The sequence below is a fragment of the Corvus kubaryi genome, unplaced genomic scaffold (genome assembly GCF_017639235.1).
Source record: "Corvus kubaryi isolate FWS band 111438036 unplaced genomic scaffold, C.kubaryi_AGA036_p1.0 37394, whole genome shotgun sequence".
Classification (NCBI taxonomy): Eukaryota; Metazoa; Chordata; class Aves; order Passeriformes; family Corvidae; genus Corvus; species Corvus kubaryi.
Window position 1 is genome coordinate 12257068 of NW_024581133.1, and position 17735 is coordinate 12274802.

General features: G+C 56.2%; 1 protein-coding gene across 1 annotated transcript in view; it reads left to right on the forward strand.

The window, feature by feature from the left end:
• Positions 1–13820, forward strand: part of ADAMTS7 (ADAM metallopeptidase with thrombospondin type 1 motif 7) — a gene marked incomplete at its 5' end in the record, with an annotated part of 34136 nt that extends 20316 nt beyond the window's left edge. Inside the window, 6 exons of the mRNA XM_042039593.1 lie at positions 1311–3050; positions 3589–3741; positions 4474–4647; positions 5069–5215; positions 5358–5517; positions 12185–13820. Coding sequence (XP_041895527.1) covers positions 1311–3050; positions 3589–3741; positions 4474–4647; positions 5069–5215; positions 5358–5517; positions 12185–12357 — 2547 coding nt within the window. The remainder of the gene's footprint in view (positions 1–1310; positions 3051–3588; positions 3742–4473; positions 4648–5068; positions 5216–5357; positions 5518–12184) is intronic.
• Between the last annotated feature and the right edge of the window lie 3915 nt (positions 13821–17735).

Here is a 17735-nt window from a genome sequence, read left to right on the forward strand (position 1 = left end):
CCCGGCACTGCCACGCCAGAGGGGCTCTCTGGGGCTTGGGTGGCCAACAAACTGTGTAAACACTGGGACTTAGTGCCTTAGAAGGACCCTGAAGCACTGTACATCCAGCTGTATGGACTTTCCAAAGAAGCTAAAGCAATCAGAAGGCTGGTTTGTTGTTCATTAGTTCGCAAACAGGATGGCTGTGACCTGGCAGGAGCACATCCTGCCGTGCCAGCCAGCCCTGATGCCTCCTGCCCAAGGCTGAACCCTCCTGGAAAGCTTGGTGTGTTCCCACACAAGGCTCCTAGCAGCCCTCACTCCTTATCTGTGTCCCAAGGGCTTTCCTGATAACCCAGCCTTGGTAAATAACCTCCCTCCTTCCCCCCTGCAAGGGCTGTGATACCTGGAGTTATCTCCTGGATTGAGCTGGTGGCCTTTGCTGGGAAGTTTCAGCTTTGTGGGAGTTGACCTCTGTTTTCCCTGGTTTGGCAGTGCCATCCCAGGGGGAGGAGCAGCTCCTTGCAGCCCTCTCACAGGTGTTGGTGTGCGGTAGTGTTTGATTCCAGCTCCTGGAAATGCCTGGTGGTGGCCACGTGGTGTTGCCAGAGAATCCTGGAGCGCTCTGGGGTGGGACCTTAAAGCTCATCTCGTTCCACCCCCCTGCCATGGGCAGGGACACCTTTCACAAGGCCAGGTTGCTCCAAGCCCCAAATGCAGCAGAAAATGCTGCTGTTCTCCTTTCCAGCTTCTCAGATTCTTTTGTACTGATCCATGTCAAAGAGCCCATTATGGGGGGACAGGGTGTCCCCAACAAAGCTCCCTCCTGACCTTTGCTTTTTCCCTACTCGGACAACGCCCATGTTGTTATTCTCTGCTTCAAAGAATGCTCTTCTACAAGAAGAGATGCAATTCATGGCAATAGGTCACAAGAAAGACTTATTAGATCATCTTACCCCTGCCCTTCCCAAAGTCCATCTCCTGGGAAAACTGCTTCTGGCTGGAGTGCAGGTCAAGGATCACCCTGAGCAAAGTCCGCGCAGCACCAGCCCTGCTCTGTGATGGTCTGCAACGGGGGAAGCCCCAGAGGGCAATTTGGGCAGTTATGCTCTGCTTACCAGTGTGACCAGTACCCCACAAGTGGGACTGGCACAGGAGCTGTCCAGGGACCCAGGAGGGTGGTGGGAGCAGGCAGAGTGACATGGAGCCCCGTGCCCAAAGCACTGTGGCACAGGGGACAATGGAGCCCTCACAGAGGGAGCACCGGTGAGGGCATGGACACCGCTCCTGGCCTGGCCCTGCAGACCTGTCCCTCTCTCTTCCCTTCCCAGTGCTCCGTGACCTGTGGAAACGGGACCCAGAGACGCCCTGTCCACTGCAGCAACAGCACCGGGGCTGCGTGTGACCCTGCGGAGAGACCCAGCCCTGAAAGGCTTTGCTCCTTGCCACAGTGCCAGAAGAAATGGGATGGTGGCAATGCGGACTGGTCTGGCAGCGGCTCCTCCAGCAGGGAGATATTTAATGAAATCCATTACATCCCCAGCAACCACATTGCTAAATTTAACCCCTTAATCCCAAACATCCCGGAGTCCAATGATGTCAATGTCATCACCGAGGAGGACTTCTCAGCCAGGAAGGGAAATGTCTTTGTTGATGATTTTTACTACGATTATAACTTTATCAACTTCCATGAGGATCTGTCTTACTATCCCTTCATGGAGAAGGAGACCAAAGGTGAGGAGCCAAAGCCAGAGCTGAGCACTGATGACACGGAGGGGCCCCTGGAGCTGCCCACTGAGGCCATGCTCACCACCGACCTGGGAGGAGAGAGCGAGGGCACCAGTGAGGAAAACACTTCTGCTCCTGTGGATGAGCAAGAGACAGAGCCTGGGGATTTAGCCACGAATGACCTCCTGAGTGTGGTCCCTGAGGATGTGGGATCAGTCACTCCCAGACACACCACCCCTGGCTTTTTGGGTGAGGAGGGGGAGGATACAGTGCTTGTGCCCCACTCTGAGCACCACCCACCCACCCAGAGCTCCGTGAGCCGCAACTCTGCAAAAAGCCGCGGCCACCTGCCCTGGGATGAACCCCACCAAGCTGTGCCCACCAGGACCAGCCCTGGGCAGGATGCCCCAGTCCATGGCCTCGCTCCCTGGGATCCCCACCCAGCTGATCCAGTGCCCACGGGCTGGGGCAGTGCTGATGTGGATGTGTCCCATGGGCCGGGAGCGGTGGGCAGCGGCGGCGATGGCCTTGTGAGCACAGAGGGATATGGCATGGCTGGGTCTGCAGGGAGAAGCCACGAGGACTCCAGGGAAATGGGTCTGGCCATCACCAGAGACATTAATGGTGCAGCTCCCCAGCCCACGGGGCAGCACGGGTGGGCAGGAATGCCAGAGGGGATGTTGGACACGCAGGCAGGTGGGCAATCCCGTGGGATGGAGAAAGTAGATCTCTCCTTGCCCACTCCACAGGCCTCGGGCTGGGAGGTGGCAGGGAGTGCTGGCAGCCCCCATCCTGCTGTGAGTCCCCCTCCTGTGGGTGCTGATGTGGCCCCCGTGGGGCAGGGAGGGCACCAGCTAGAGCTCCACAGCCCCACAGCCCCCTCCTCAACCCCCTCAGTGGCCACAACAGCCCCTCCAGTGTCCTTGTCCCCTGCCATGCCCGGGCCAGCCACCCAGCTCACCTCCAGTGGCCTCACCCAGCAGGATGCCCTGGCCCCAGCCATGCCCACAGCCCCAGCTCATGGCCCACCTGCCCACACAGCAGAGTTCCCCCTGGAATGGGGGACAGAGGGGGTGTCCCAGCTCCCAGATCCAGCATTGCCCCACACCAAGCTGACCTCCCATGGGACCCCACTCAGCGTCACTGCACCAAAGGAACCCTCACCATGGGCACCCCCAGGGACATCTGCCTCCAGTGACGGGGGACACGAGTTGTCCCAGCCCACCCCTTTGCCCCCCCCACTCTGGGAGAAGAGGCTGGAGGAGGAGGAGGCTCTGCTTCCACCATCGACCACCGCAGCAGCCACTGCCAAGCCCAGCTGGGAGGTCGGGAACTGGAGTGAGGTACGTGGTGAGCCCTGTTAAAAATATGACATGGCCAGTATGGATGTGAGACCTGTCCCTGTCCTGGCTGGCTCTGGGACATTGCTCTTGGCAGCAGTCAGTGGCTGGGGTCATTGGTGCTAGTTAAGAGACAACTGGTAACCAAAAGTGAAAGGCACCCCCAGGCCCAGGGTGCTGCCCCATTTTCCCCTGAGCTGTGGGCAGCCGTGGCCATGGGAATCCTCCTGGGAGCAAACACTAAGGAGGGAGAGGAAGGATTAGAAAGAAACAACTGGAATGGGCTATGGAGGAGCATGTTCCTCCTCCTTCCCTGGGCTGAGAGCTGCCTGATGTGGGATTGCTTAGCGGGGAAAGGTCCTCTCCCCACATCATCCCACAGCCCCAGTTTACCCAGCACCCTCCCAGTGCCCATGGAAGAGGCAGGAGCTGAGTGCCCAGGGACCTTTCTGCTGGGTCAGCAGGCTCCCTCCTTGGCCAGACCCAGAGCTGGGGGGTCAGGGGCGTCGGGATACAGAGCAGCAGGATCCCTGTGTTGCAGTGCTCGGCCACGTGCGGTGTGGGCGCGGTGTGGAGGCCCGTGCGCTGCAGCAGCGGCAGTGACAGTGGCTGTGCCGCGGCCGACAGGCCCGTCCCTGCCCGGAGGTGCTCCCTGAGACCCTGCTCAGCCTGGCGTGTGGGCAACTGGAGCAAGGTAAGGGAACCTGCCGGGACGGAGTATCCCCAAAACGCACGGGACAAGGCGGGTGTGGGGTCACACCTGCTCCTGGGGAGGGCTCTTGCCCCATGGCTCACAGAGGCAGATGGTGGAGGTTTGCACTTGCCACAGAGTTTAAACTGCTCATCCCACAGTATTTTCATTTTTCCTGCTCTTGGGCTGGTAAAAAACGTCAGGAATTTGCAAAAGCTAAACAAAGTGATTTGAAAGGCTAGGTTGGGTGGAACTGGGCAGCCTGGTCTAGTGGGTGTCATCCCATGGTAGGGGCTTGGAACAAGATGGTCTTTAAGGTCCTTCCCAAACCATTCTGTGGTTCTATGATTTGTCAGTCTCTGGACAATGTTCTGGCCACTCTGCACTGCCAGGGGATGCTTGCAGTTGGGTTGGGTGAATTCGGTAGGTTTGGTGATGGGGAACAGCCCTCCTTGCTCTGGGTCATTGCTGTTCCTTGGGATCATCAATTCTTTAAGGCATAAAGACTGTGCTTGTCACAACTGGAAACCTCCTGGTTTCAGAGGGGTGATAGTGACAGATGAACTGCACACTGCTCTAGCTTGGCGTAGAGCAAGAGGGGAAAGGAGGTTGAGTGTCAACTCAACCCATCCCAATGCAGAGCTTGTCCCTGGGGTCACCTCCCATTCCCACAGGGATTCCCCCTGCACCGGCCCTCACTGCCCTTCCCCAGCGTGGTGCTGTGTCCTTTCCCAGTGCTCCAGGAGCTGCGGCAGGGGCACAAAGGTTCGGGATGTTCACTGCATCGACACCAGAGACCAGCGGCTGCTGCGGCCCTTCCACTGCCAGGCCGTGCTCTCCCAGCCCCCGGCACAGCTGCCGTGCCAGAGCGTGCCGTGTCTGGACTGGTACACGTCCTCCTGGAGAGAGGTAGGGGCTGGCCGGGGGCACAGCTCATCCCATCCCCTGCCAGAGCACGGACACCTTCCACTATCCCAGCCTGCTCCAAGTCCCATCCAGCCTGGCCTTGGACACTGCCAGGGATCCAGGGGCAGCCACAGCTGCTCTGGGCACCCTGTGCCAGGGCCTCACCCCCTCACAGGAAACAATTCCTTCCCAGCATCCCATCTACGCCTGTCCTCTGGCAGCGGGAACCCATTCCCTGTGTCCTGTCCCTCCATGCCTTGTCCCCAGTCCCTCTCCAGCTCTCCTGGAGCCCCTTTAGGCCCTGGAAGGGGCTCTGAGCTCTCCCTGGAGCCTTCTCCTCTCCAGGCGAAGACGCCCAGCTGTCTCCAGGGCAGAGCGGCTGCAGCGCTCAGCCCCTGACGGCGCTGCCCGCTGTGTCCCGCAGTGCTCGGAGCCGTGTGGCGGCGGGGAGCAGGCGCGGCTGGTGACGTGCCCGGAGCCGGGGCGCTGCGAGGAGACGCTGCGGCCCAACAGCACCCGGCCCTGCAACACCCAGCCCTGCACCACCTGGGTGGTGGGGTCCTGGGGGCAGGTGAGCGGGGGCTGTTCCCCTCCACGGGGAATTGCAGCGAACGGGGGGATCCCAGCCCTCCCGAGCGCTGCGGTGGCGCTGGGGGCTCTGCGGGACACGGGGAGGGGTCCCCCAGCCTGACCCCGGGGTGCCGCTCCCGCAGTGCTCGGCTCCCTGCGGAGGGGGCATCCAGCGGCGCCAGGTCAAGTGCATCGACACCAGGACGGGGGTGGCCGAGGAGGACAGCAGCCTGTGCGACCACGAGCCCTGGCCAGAGAGCACCCAGAAGTGCAACCCCCAGGACTGCAGCAGCTCCGAGCCGGGTGAGCAGCAGTCAAAACCAGTCTGAAAAATGATGTGGGAAGTCTGTGGGGAGATAGAGCGAGTGTTTCATACATGGATTGTGTAAGGCTGACTTGGGTAATTGATAATTAAGTGGGAATGTTATAACCGTCTGTAAATGTCCGGAGCATCCGTCCCTCAAGGGGCCAAGCAGGGTTTTGCTGGCACAGATGTGAGCTGGGATGTGCTTGTTGGAGTCAGCAGCGTCACCCAGCACAGGGACACCCGAGGGACCCCTTGGGCTGTGGGGTGAAGGGACCCCATTCAGGGGCAAGGGGCATTCAGGAAAAGGAGGGCAGAGGGGAATAGCCAGTGATGGAGCTCTCAGGAACCTGTTTAGTGGTAAAGTCCCAAAACACAAGACTTGTGAAACAAGCTGGGCCCAGCATTAGAAAATGGAATAAAGGAGGAGTTCTCCAGCATCTTCAGGTGTGTCTGAGCAAGTGCCCCAGGGAGCCAGCCCCGTTTTAACCCATTTTTCATTTAACTGCCGTGCTGCAGCCACAGTGCTTGGCTACACCACGGGCATTCACTTGGCTTCTCCTGCCTCCTCCACTCACAGATACATCCCAAGCACCAGGCAGTTCCCTGGGAGACAGAAGTCTGGGGGCTGCAAGGGTTAACAGCATTTACAGAAAAGCAATATCATAAGGGATTAGGTGTCACTGATATCAGCATGTCAATCATTTATCAGCTTTATCTTTTTAATGTGTCTGTGCAAAAGAAAAGCTCTTTGGCTGCCCAGAAAGTATTGTTGGACCTCCAGGAGGTTTGTTGGATACAGGGAGGGCTGAGAGATGGAGCAGGGTGGGCAGGGGAGGCAGCAGTAGCTGGTGCCTGGAGTAGAGGAGCTGGATCCATGGCTGCATCCATGCAGGTGCCCTCTGCAGCCTGGGACACCCATGTCACCCTTCCAGCTCTTTGTGTTTATCCCATGTCCAGGGTGTTCCTCCTAACACCTATTCCAGAGCGGGCAGGAACGTTAGCTTTGATTAACTGGGATTTGGGCACTGGCTCTGTTGGCCATCAGGATGTTTTTAGCCATTAATCTGCTCCTTTTTGGAGCATTTGCAGGGCCATGGGACACTCCAGTATTTAGGAAATGATGAGTCAGCCCTGCTCAAGAAACAGTGTGCGGTTCCGGCTGTTTTGGTCAGGGGAAAATTTCCATGCCAGGCTTGGTGATGAGAGCTGTGGAGCCAAGGCCAGACCAGAATAACCACTGAGATGTGTAGGAAGCACACAAATAACTGGTAAAATCCTGGATCAAAAATGACATAAATGCTCTGGCTGCAGCCCAGGGCAGGAAACGCCTCTTGGAAATACAAACGTTTCCAGCCAAAGCATGAAGGGGAACAAAACTTTCACATGGCAGGAAATCCCAGATGTGTAAATGCACAGTCAAAGGCTCCCAGAAAGACATAAATGTAACTCAGCCCTTTCCTGTGCTTTAAGGGATCTTTACTGCACAAGATGGATTCAGGCTGGAGCGATCCATGTTGCTGTGAGGAGCACAAGGAACCTCTCCCTCTTCTGGCATCAGGTGCTCTGGTACCAGCAGAGCCAGGGCTGGGTCTGTGAGTGGCAATGTCCTCACTGGACACAAAATTGCCAATAACCCCAGAAGGGTTTAAATGTTCAAGCCATTATCAGATGGATTTTGAGCAGAGATGAAACAGATGAAGCACAAACAAACATCTCACAGCAATCGGCTCCTCAATTAAAGGAGGTCGGGATTAATTAGAACCAGAGTCCTGAGCTGTTGCCAGGTTATAAATTAATTGAAGATTCCACCGAGGTTATTTTTGAATGTGGCTGCTGTTTTACAGCTGCAGCCAGCTGTGAGTGTGTCCCTAGATAGCTCCTGGGAGCTTCAGAGCCGTGGGCACCCCAGTGCCTCCATGTGATGCTCCAGAGGCTAGGGACATTTATCTGGGAATTGTTTATGGCATCTTGGAAAGGAGCTGAGCCCCAGGTCCTGCATGAGGGCCTGGAAGAACCTGCTGCAGTTTATCCAGCAGATCAGAGAGGTTTAAACCAGAAAAGTGGGAATTGCTGCATACAGGAGGAGGAAGCAGGGGATGAACGGAGCTGGTCACTTGGCTGGTCACTGCAGGGTGGGGGCTGTGCTGGACACGGCTTTTGAGCAGACCCTGGTGGTGGTGACACATCCCTGCTCAGGACAGAGCAGGGCAGCCGCAGGTGCTCGTTGTGGTCATGCCATGGAAGGAATCATTTCTCCAGATCCAATACCAGGGAGGTCTCTGAGTTCCCCAAATTTGCCCCAGGCAGGTGATGGGGCCAGTTCTTGGCTCCAACAGCAAACACGGCTGTTCCACAGGTGTCTCAGCTTGGAATTCCAGAGGGGTGAGGTAAAGACTTCACTGGCTCAAGGACAAGTGTGTATAAAGCGGTGCAGTTCCTCTGGGAGCGGGACAAAGCAGCGGGATGGAGCTCAGCCCCGTGTCCCAGGAGCTCAGCCCCGTGTCCCAGGAGCAGCCAGCACGGGGGATCGTGCTGGGGGGCTGTGGGAGCAGCAATGCCTGGGGGGGGCCAAAGAATGAAGCCCCTGCTCACACTGGGTCAATCCCAGACACCCATCACTCTCCAACTGCTCCCGTTTGCCGGCTCATTATCCAGGGCTGGCTGGATCTCGAGTTGCCGCAAGATTAGTTGGCAATTAAATGTGGTGCTCCTGCTTGCTCTCAGTAAGGAAGTGAAATTGTTCATGGTTCTGCAAGTCACAGAGTTTGTCCACAAGGGATCCATGGGGGAAATAATTGCAGCAAATCCTAATTTTCTCTGTCATTTGAGCATGTAAGTCCCTATCTGAGTGGTGAGGCCAGGAGGTGCTGCTGAGTGAGGCATGGAGAGCAATTAATTAACTGCTAATTAACAACAGGAGTCAGTGGGAAAGGGATGCTCTGGAAAGGACTCCCTCTTTTGATAAAATGTAGGAGAAAGATGTTGCCGGCAGCAGGACTGACACCTGAAAACTGGGGGGTTTGTGGTTTTCTCCCAGTTTTCCCAGCTGTGGCCGTGTCAGTGCCAGCCTGTGCAGGCCAAGCTGGCAGCTGGGGGTACATCCCATCCATCCCATCCATCCCATCATGCTGACCAGAGACCACAGGGAGGCACCTCGGCCCCAGAGCAGGACCCTGGGATAATTTACTTGTTAAATTCAGCCCTGGCTCTGAGAGCATCCCAAGGGCCAGAGGTCAGCAGCCTAATTCCCTGGATTTGCTAGCTCAGCTCTAAGCTCAACCAGCTCAACCTTTCCTTGTTTTTACAAAACGTGTTCCAGGAAGTTTATTTTTCCCAGGAATAAAAGTAAAAGCTTAGGTCTGGCTGGCAGAAGCTTAAATGAAATTTAAAGCAACTTCCACACCGACCTAAAAAAACAGCCCAAAAAAAAGTGGGGGTTTTCAGTCTCTAATGTGCTGACTTAGCCTGGATTTTTAAAGCCCTGCTTTAAGCTATTTCTTTAGCCTAAAATTTGGCATGGACTTATGGAACGTGTGTCCAAATGAAGTGTGAGGATTATATAAAAAAATTGTTACCAGAAAGAAATAGCAGTAAAAGGATTAAATGAAAATTGGGTGGGTTCTGTAGGTCCCCCTCTGAAGAGCTGACAAATTAAGCGCTTATTACACTTTCCCTTGCCGAAGACAGAATTCCAGGGAGGAATCATGAGCTCGGCCAAGAGTTTCAGACCTGAGCCTGACCCTGCACACATCCACCCTGAGACTGCATCAGGATCTGGGAAAGTGATGGGAACTCAACCCCTCAGCAACTCCCATTGACTTCACCGAGTTCAGGGAGCACTTGGAAAATGCTCTCAGGCACAGGGTGGGATTGTGGGGGTGTCCTGTGCAGGGCCTGAATGATCCCTGTGGGTCCCTTCCAATTCAGGTGTTTTATGATTCTATGAGGTCATTTTGCTTTGGACCCCTGGGGTCCTGCCGGGGTCTCCTGTAAGGTCAGCAGAGCCTCCAGCCAAGGGTGGTGGCTCTTCTCCCCCATCCCCAAGCCCATCCCAGCTGTTTTCCACAGTAATCCCATACCTTTGTGAATAAGGAGGTGTTCAGAGAGCAGTAACCCCTGGCAGGGTGGGCTCATTGCTGCCTGGGCATGGCGCAGGAACAGGAATTTCCTGACAGGCCCAGGGTGCTGACCCGCTGGAAGGGGATCAGGAAAGAGCTAAACCGTCACTCCAAGCCTGGAAAGCAGCCTCTCAGTGTGAGCCTCCAGCAGCCTGGCCTTCACAGCTCTTTCCAGGGAAGGCAGGAGGCAGCTTGGTTGTGATCCATAAATAACTTTCTAGGAAGCTGCGATAAACCCAGTGAGTGCTAAAAATACCGAGGGGCTGGGCAGGGTCTGCCCAGGCAGAGCATCCCCCACCACTACCCAGGACATTCCCACCCATTCATGGGCATCCAGGCTGATTCCCACTCTCATGGAACACCCCTGAGGTGTTTTAGGAGCCCTGCTGAGCCATCCCTGTCCTGCAACAAGCAGGAATACCTGTATTCCTGTGCTCCAACATCCCAATGCAACAGGGCCCTGGGGGTTCAGGGGGTGCCTTGTGGAGCCACAGGGATGCTCCCAGGGAATATTATCCTGAGAGCCCAGTGGAGCATAGCACCAGCAAGTACTTCCCTTTTCCCGATGGCTCCAGTGCTCTCACAGCAGGTCTGGGATGTGCTGCACTCCTGGCCTGGCCCTCACCGGGCTGTGCGGAGATTTCTTATCTGCTCTGCTCACCCAGCAGGGAAAATCCCAGCACACAGGGGCTGGAGCGAGCCCCCAGCCTGGAGGGGTGCTGTGAAGCCGGGATCCCCTCAATCGCACTCTGTCAGCACTGTTGGATCCAGCAGTGCTGGTGATAAATGGCTTTTTTGGGACAGAGGGATGCTCTGGCCAGGCACAAAGAGCTGCAGCTTGGGAGGCAGAGAGGAAATACCTCAGCTGAAACAGAAAATAAATTTTAGAGCAGTGTAGTGACCTTCTCACTGCTGGGCTGGGGGAGGGGGCTGTGACTGAAATTCCAAACCAGGGGAGAAGTCTCTGCTCTGCATCTGCCGCGTCCTTCACATCGGCCGCGGGTCGGCTCATCCCGTGGGAATCGGGGCAGCAGCCATTCCCTCGGCACAGCCTTTGTTCCCAGAGGGGACAGGCCGAGGGGCAATGGTCAGCGAGAGCTCCCCTGGCTCAGTCCTGGTGTTTCCCCTGCAGAGAAGTGTCCTGAGAAAGAGAAAAGCCCATTTACCTGCCCCATTTCTGCCCCTGCTCTGCATGGTCCTGGTGGACGGTGCCCAGGGAGAAGCAATGGGGGGGGTTGGCCCCAGAGTGCATCAACTCTGCCCTTTTCCAGAGAAAAGCTGTCATTTATTTTAATTCCTTGTACAGGAGGTAAAATTGGAATCACAGAATCACGGATTTTAAGCTGAGGCTCCTTTTTGAGTTGGTGTAATTTAAGCAAGTGTTATACCACTGGATGAGAAGCTGCAGGCTCAGGGAGTCGTGCCTTGCTCTGAGATAAATTAGAGAAGGAGGAAATCAGAAGTTCAAACAAACCAACTATGTATTCATAGAAACAGCGTGTATTTGGTGGTGGGTGCCTGCTGCTGGACTGAGCCCAGGCGGGGCCTGGTGGAGCCTGGTCTGGCTGGTTGTGGAGCTGGGGCTGCTGATCGTGCAGGGAGGGCTCTCCCCTCCTTGCCACATCCCAGCCTCTTCCCTGGGATGCATGTCCCACATCACTCATGGGATGATGTCTCACAGCAGCCCATGGGATCCGTGGGGTGGCAGGTGTGAGGCAGTTTTAGGTGGGATGTCCCGCCCACCCTCTCACTCCCTGGGCAGTGCTCGCTGTGAAACCCAAACCCCTGACCTGCTGCTCCTGGCCCTGGAGTGGGAGCTGGGATTTCCAGACGGTTTGAAGAGAGGAAACAGTTCCTGCAAACAGTTTGCTCAGCCTGGGGGTGACTCAGCTGGGGCGGCCAGGCTGTGGCCCGTGGGCAGCACGGTCGCTGCTGCAGCTGCCCGGGCACTCCCCCACAGCAGAGCCGGGGCTGCCACTGGAGCAGCCGTTCCCAAAACAAAGTCCATCCTCAGAGCAGCTCCAGCGTTGTTCTGAGGTCTGCAGGACACCTGCAGGAAGCGAACCAGATGATGCAGGTGCTCAAAATAACCTAAACAATTCAAAGGAAGAGGAATGCTGGCCTTTCTGCCACTCTGCTGGCACTGGGGGGGGGGGCTGGGGACTGGCAGGAGGTGTCAGTACAGGGGGGTTTGTCCCCCTGCACCTCACCTCTGTTCCTGGGAGCATTGCTGCCCGGGGAAGATGTTTTGGAGCTGCCAGAAGCAGCACAGGTGTGGTTTCTGCTGGGAATGGGAAATGCCACGGCACGTCCCTGCACGGCAGTGCCCAGGTGCAGGAGGGCTCTGCGCTGGGGGAGCTCTGTCTGTGTCTCTCCAGCCAGTGCCAGCTTCCATAGAATCCTGGAACTGTTTGGGTTGGAAGGGACCTTAATGATCATCTCATTCCACCCCCTGCCATGTGCAGGGACATTTTCACATCAGACACCTGATGACCCTGGTGGCACTGGCACTGACACCCTCCTTGTCCTCCTCTCTGCCCTCCAGGTGTCCCCTGCGAGCGTGACCGCCTGACCTTCGCCTTCTGCCAGACGCTGCGGCTGCTGGGCAGGTGCCACCTGCCCACCGTCCACGTCCAGTGCTGCCGGAGCTGCCGCCAGCACGGGCTGCTGGCAGGGCCCGGCCGGGACCGCGGCGACGAGCGGCTCTCCCGGAGGTGACAGGACCGTCCCGAGGGCGCCGGGATCCGCGGTGGCTCCCTGTGGCTGCTGAGCCACGGCCAGGACTGGTGGCTCTGCCACTGCCCAGGGAGGCCCCGGGCTCTCTAATTCGTGCTACTCTCTAATGGTGCTCAAACCATCAGTGGGGCTGGTGGGGCTGGGGGTGCAGATCCCGCTGCTCCTGACAGAGATTCCATGACCTGTCGGGGTCACGCTGCCCTGGGGGACCAGCAGGGAGGCTTTTTGGGGAAGGGGAGCTGAAAACAGCAATAATTTGGGGAAGACCTCTCAGAAATGCTTATGGTGCTATCATTTGACATTTGCAGCCTCTCGAAGGTGTTGGCTGGCCAGCACAAACCTTGACTTTTATTATTATTTTTATATATCTGAAGTGAGCATCCAGCATTTTGCTGGCTCTGCCGACCCTTTGGGGTAGGGATTTTTTTCCTTTAAGGGACTTGAAGCTGGCAACCCATTCCTGTAATTTTCATAAAAATGTTTATGCACTGAAGCTAAATAGATTTAATTTAAGAAGTGGAGACAGGGCAGAGGACTAAAGTTTCAGCTTCAGTTGGGGGTGTGCAGGGCTCTGTACCCCATCTCCCCACTGCTGGCTTTCTCTGCCAAACCCATTGCTGTGTCCCTCTGGAGCAGAGGGGATCATCAGGGACACCAAGGTTTGGAGTCCACCAGCTCATTCCCTTGCATGTATGTGGGCAGGAGAGGGAAGCTGCCCTGGCAGTGGGTGGCACATCCCCTCCTTCGTGGGCAGCCAATGCTCAGCCCCTGGATTTCTGTATGTGTAGCAGTTTAATGCTCAGTTAAGGTGTTTTTCTGTGGCCTTACAGGCTAAACCCTTTTTTTCCTGCTTATCTAGATTCTCCTCTGTTAAGGTTAGCTGATTTTTAACTAGAATATCCAATTTACTCTGAGGCACAGCCCCTACCGCCTGCTCTCGGAGCGGTGTGGGAATGAATCCCTCCCTGTCTTGGGGAGGGTTTGCTGGCAGGTTGGTCTCTGAAGGTGGGCAGGAGCATTTAGGTAGGAATTCCTTTCCCTATTACTCTTCAGGCTGTGGAGGATGCCCAAAAACTGGGGGACCTTTAGGGGCAACACTCCCTGCACTGGGCAGAGTCAGGCTGGAGCCCGTCCCAGGCTGCACAGCTCCAGATGCATCTCCCTGGGCTGTCAGGAGCAACACTCAGTCCAAACAGGGAAATTCCTGTGTGCGATTTGTATGTAAAACACAAGCCGTGACTTCACCATTTGTGCTTTATTCTGTTCCAAGGTGATGTAAATTTTTTATGTTCCAAGAGCCTGTGTTCAGTCCTGGTTTCTTTGTCCCCAGCACCATCTGTCCCCCACCCTGTCACCCTCCCGGGATTGCAGAGGGACAACCCTTGTGTTGGGGTCTGATGGCCACAGCTCATGAGTGTGTTAAATTAAACAGTTACTGAAGGAAACAGGTGGGTTTCACATTTTCTCTTCCCCTTGGGGAATTCTGAGGGAGTTTTCAGTTAATTTGAGGTGGTTCAGGCACTGGCAGCAGGAAGGAACGATCAGTTTGCATCTGAAAATTATTCACAGCTCGTGTTTGCAACTGGAATGTGTTGATTAAAACTTATGAGCTGGGTTGATGGGGTAAATCAGTTCTGCAGATCTGTGTTACAGGATCTGGTGAGCCCCTCCTGCAGTGCCTTTCCATGTGCAGGGTCCCATCTGTGGCTGGTTGAGGCATGGGATAATCCCTCCTGTGGGACACCAGGCCATGGCCAGAGCCCAGTGCCCACCTATGCCTCATGTCCCTGGGGTCCCTAGCAGGACCTTTGTGTCTCTTTGGCACAGGGAAATGCAGCAGCCAGGAAGAACCTTTTCCTTTCAACCAGAAACCTCTCAATTTCAACCCCAAACCTTCCTGTTTCAGCCCCAAATTGGTGTCCCCGGAAGGGCCAGCCCCACCAGGCACTGGGGTTTGCAGAGTGTGGTGGCCCCAGCCCTGCTGTGACCTTCAGCTGTCACAACAGAGCCCTGGGCCGGGGTGTCCCTCTGGGAAGGGCTGAGCCAAGCCCATTCCCAAGCACCTGGGCCAGGAGCTGCAGGATTTACTGCAAACCCAAACCACAGTAGCCCCCGAGCCCAGCAGTGCCTGAGGGGTGTGTGGGCACTGAGGCTGGAGAAGGTTGGATCACAGTGTGGGAATTTCTGTATGAAGGGCAATTCATCTGATTTTTAGCCACACAACAAGCCAGGCCTCCCACCAGCACAGAAACTGCATTATCAGTGACAGGAGCACACATCTGGCTAAAGTATCTGCAATATTTTCTTGCAGTGAGACACCTCCAGTGAGTGTCTCTGGAAGGAGGCTCTTCACAAGGGCCTGGAGAGGGGGAATGGTTTCCCACTGACAGAGGGCAGGGTTGGATGAGATATAGAAATGCCTTTTTTCTTCTTCTAAAGATGCTTTTATTGTCTCAACACAAGCAGGATGTTAGTCAGACAGAGCTGCTGCAGTGGGGCAAAAGGGAAGGAGGAAAGGGCTCATGGATCAAAAGATGTTTGAAATAGGATCATGGAATGGTTTGGGTGGGAAGGGAGCTTGAAGCCCACCCAGTTCCTCCCCATGGCAGGGGGTGGAACTGGATGGGCTTTAAGCTCCCTTCCCACCCAAACCATTCCGTGATTCCATGATCTCCTGAAAGACTCTCTGAGAGAGTCTTAGGCTTCAGATCGGAAATCAGATTTTTGTGACTCCCTTGGTCACCTCCAGACATTTCCATACTGGAGACAGGAAGGAAGAGGAGCTTGTTAACTGGGAAGCAGCAGCTGCTTTTGCAGGAGCTTGTTTGTGTCTCAGATCCACGGGAACACTCCAAGCGCTTCCGCAGCCCTGGGAGCCGCCAGCTCTGCTGGCAGAGCACCTGTGGTTTGCAGCTCTCAGACCTCACCAAGGGCCTCTGTCCAGCCCAGATGATCTCAGCTGGAGCATTTTAATTCCCAAGGAGCCAGAGGGGTCATCAGTGCATCATCAGCTGCATGGACTGGGGAGGGGCACTGTCCCAACCCGGGCAGGAGAGGAGGCAGTGAATTCAGTGGAACCGGGAACAGCTCAACTCCCACCTGTCCTCTCCAGATAATAATAAAAGATTTATTTTCTCTTGTTCTTAAAACCTCCTTGAGCTACACAGAAAGGGTTCACAGGCACAGCACAGAGGGGCAGCAAAGCCAGGACAGCAAGGGAAGGATTTGAAAAATTCCACTGGTTTATCTTTTTGTTTGGATTTTAATTGGCAGCTGATCCCTGCCAACTGCTCCGGTGAGGAACAGCCTTCATCCACCCACCTCGGAGTGCTGCTCCAGCAGCTCATCCTGGGAGTGCCTGTTGCAGAGACAGGACATTCCCGGTGGGAAGTAAAGCACAGAAAACGGGAGGAGGGGAGGGGAGGGAGGGAAAGGAGCTGCCCTGCTCCTCAGCTGGTACCAAGGCACGGTGTGTTTGCTCACCCAGAGCAACCATTTGGTTGGGAAATTCACCAAAGCTGTTCCACATGTGCTGTGGGAGGGGAGGGAGGCTCCCCAGAGCCTGGGCAGGGCTGCCACAAACCCACAGCCCCCGGCCCCCGAGCTGCACTGAGGGAAGGGTCAGCCGGGTGTAAACATTTAGAAACATCTACCTGCTAAAAATAGCTCTGTCTCTTCACGCAACTGCTCCGCTGCCATGTGTGATGAGTAATAGTTACCTCCCGAGTAAAGTGTGTGCAAACACGAGCCCTTTACGCGGCCCTGGGGCCGGCGGGGCAGCAGAACAGCCCCCGTCCCTCTTCCTCCGCCCTTACTCCTCTTTGCAAGGACCCGCAGCCTGGGGGTCTGGCATGGAAACGGGATTTCAGACCTGGAAACGCCAGCTGGAAGTCCAGAGGCTGCTGTAAATCCCTTTGCATGTCAGGGGGCTGGCAAAGGGGCAGAAGGATGATGCTGGCTCTGTCTGGGGGGAGTGAAGGTGGGGAATGGTCTCTGTGCTATGCTGAGGTTTGAGGCAAGCCAGGAGCTAAACCTGGGCTCGGGGTGCTCCCTCCTCCTTGGAGTGCAATTTGATGGGAAGGAAGGTACCCGCCAGCAGCTGCCCCGGCTGAATTCCCCGCAGCTCCGAGTGCTGGGGGTTTGCTGTGCTCTCTGCTCCTCTCCCGCCCCTGCAGGCACCTGCCGGGCTGCTCTGAGCCTCTGGAGAGGTGTAACCCCGGGAACGCACCCTCCTGCCGGGATACCTGGGGCCCCCGTGGCGGGGAGAGAGTCAAGCCTCTTCCAGCTCCAAGTATTCCGTGATTTACCACAGAAAACAGCACCGAAAGGACAGAACCGCCACAGCTCAGCTCAAACCCTGCACTGTCCGTTCCTCCACCTCCCAGCTTGTCCAGAGCTTCTCCAGCAAGCACACCTGGATGGCTCTGCAGCCGCAGGGGTGCTGCTGGTGACGGGCACCGGGGGAGCCCGCTCGGTTCCCGGGATGGCCCCGGAGCCAGGCGGGTGGGGATGCTCCTCCCGACACAGCAGAGCCGTGGGTTGCTGGTGCCCTCTGCAGTTGTCTTTCCCTGCTGTAAATGCAAAGGATTCTTAATCCGAAGGAACAATTTTAGTACTTGGAGATCCAGGTGAGGGCGGTGACCCGTGTGTGTCTTCCCGGCTTTGGAGAAACATCCCGTGTTCTTCCAGGAACATCCCGTGTTCCTCCAGCACCTCAAATGTTGCCCGATGGGATCCCCCTGGAGCTGTTCTCTCCGGTGTCTCCTGCTCCCTGGCTATTCCTCTGTCACCCCCACGGTGTCCCCAAAGCCCGATGGCAGCAAAGCCTCTACTCAGCCCTGTCTGTGGGGCAGCAGCGACGGGGATGGACAAAGAGCTCAAGCCCAGTTACAAGGGAAATGCTGGAAACTGCAGCAGTTCCTGGGGAGTGCACCCAGCACCTCCCAGTGCCCCAGCAATCATCCACTCCCTGAGGAGCCGGGAATATTCCTGGTTTCAGAGGCCTGGTTTTGGGATCTGACCCATTTCCCCAAATGTTTGCTCTGGAGAACTTTTAACCTCTGTGCCTCAGCACAAACCCCTCAAGGCTAAGGATCCCAGGGCACTGCAGAAGCAAGGAGAGTCATGGTCACCAGAGCATCCTATTCCCTGTCCTCCAAGCTTTTGTAAGAGCTGGGAATGCCATTCTGGTGGTGCCACCGAGCTGTGCAAGGGCAGTGGGGACAGAGAGCCCCCAGGAGCTCATCCAAGGAGAGGAGCCGCTATCTTGTGGCTACAGGATCGACAGAACCTCCTTGCTGGCAGAGATATCTGCATTCTGAAAAGAAAATATCAACCCCCCTGCTGGAGAGAGAAAAAAA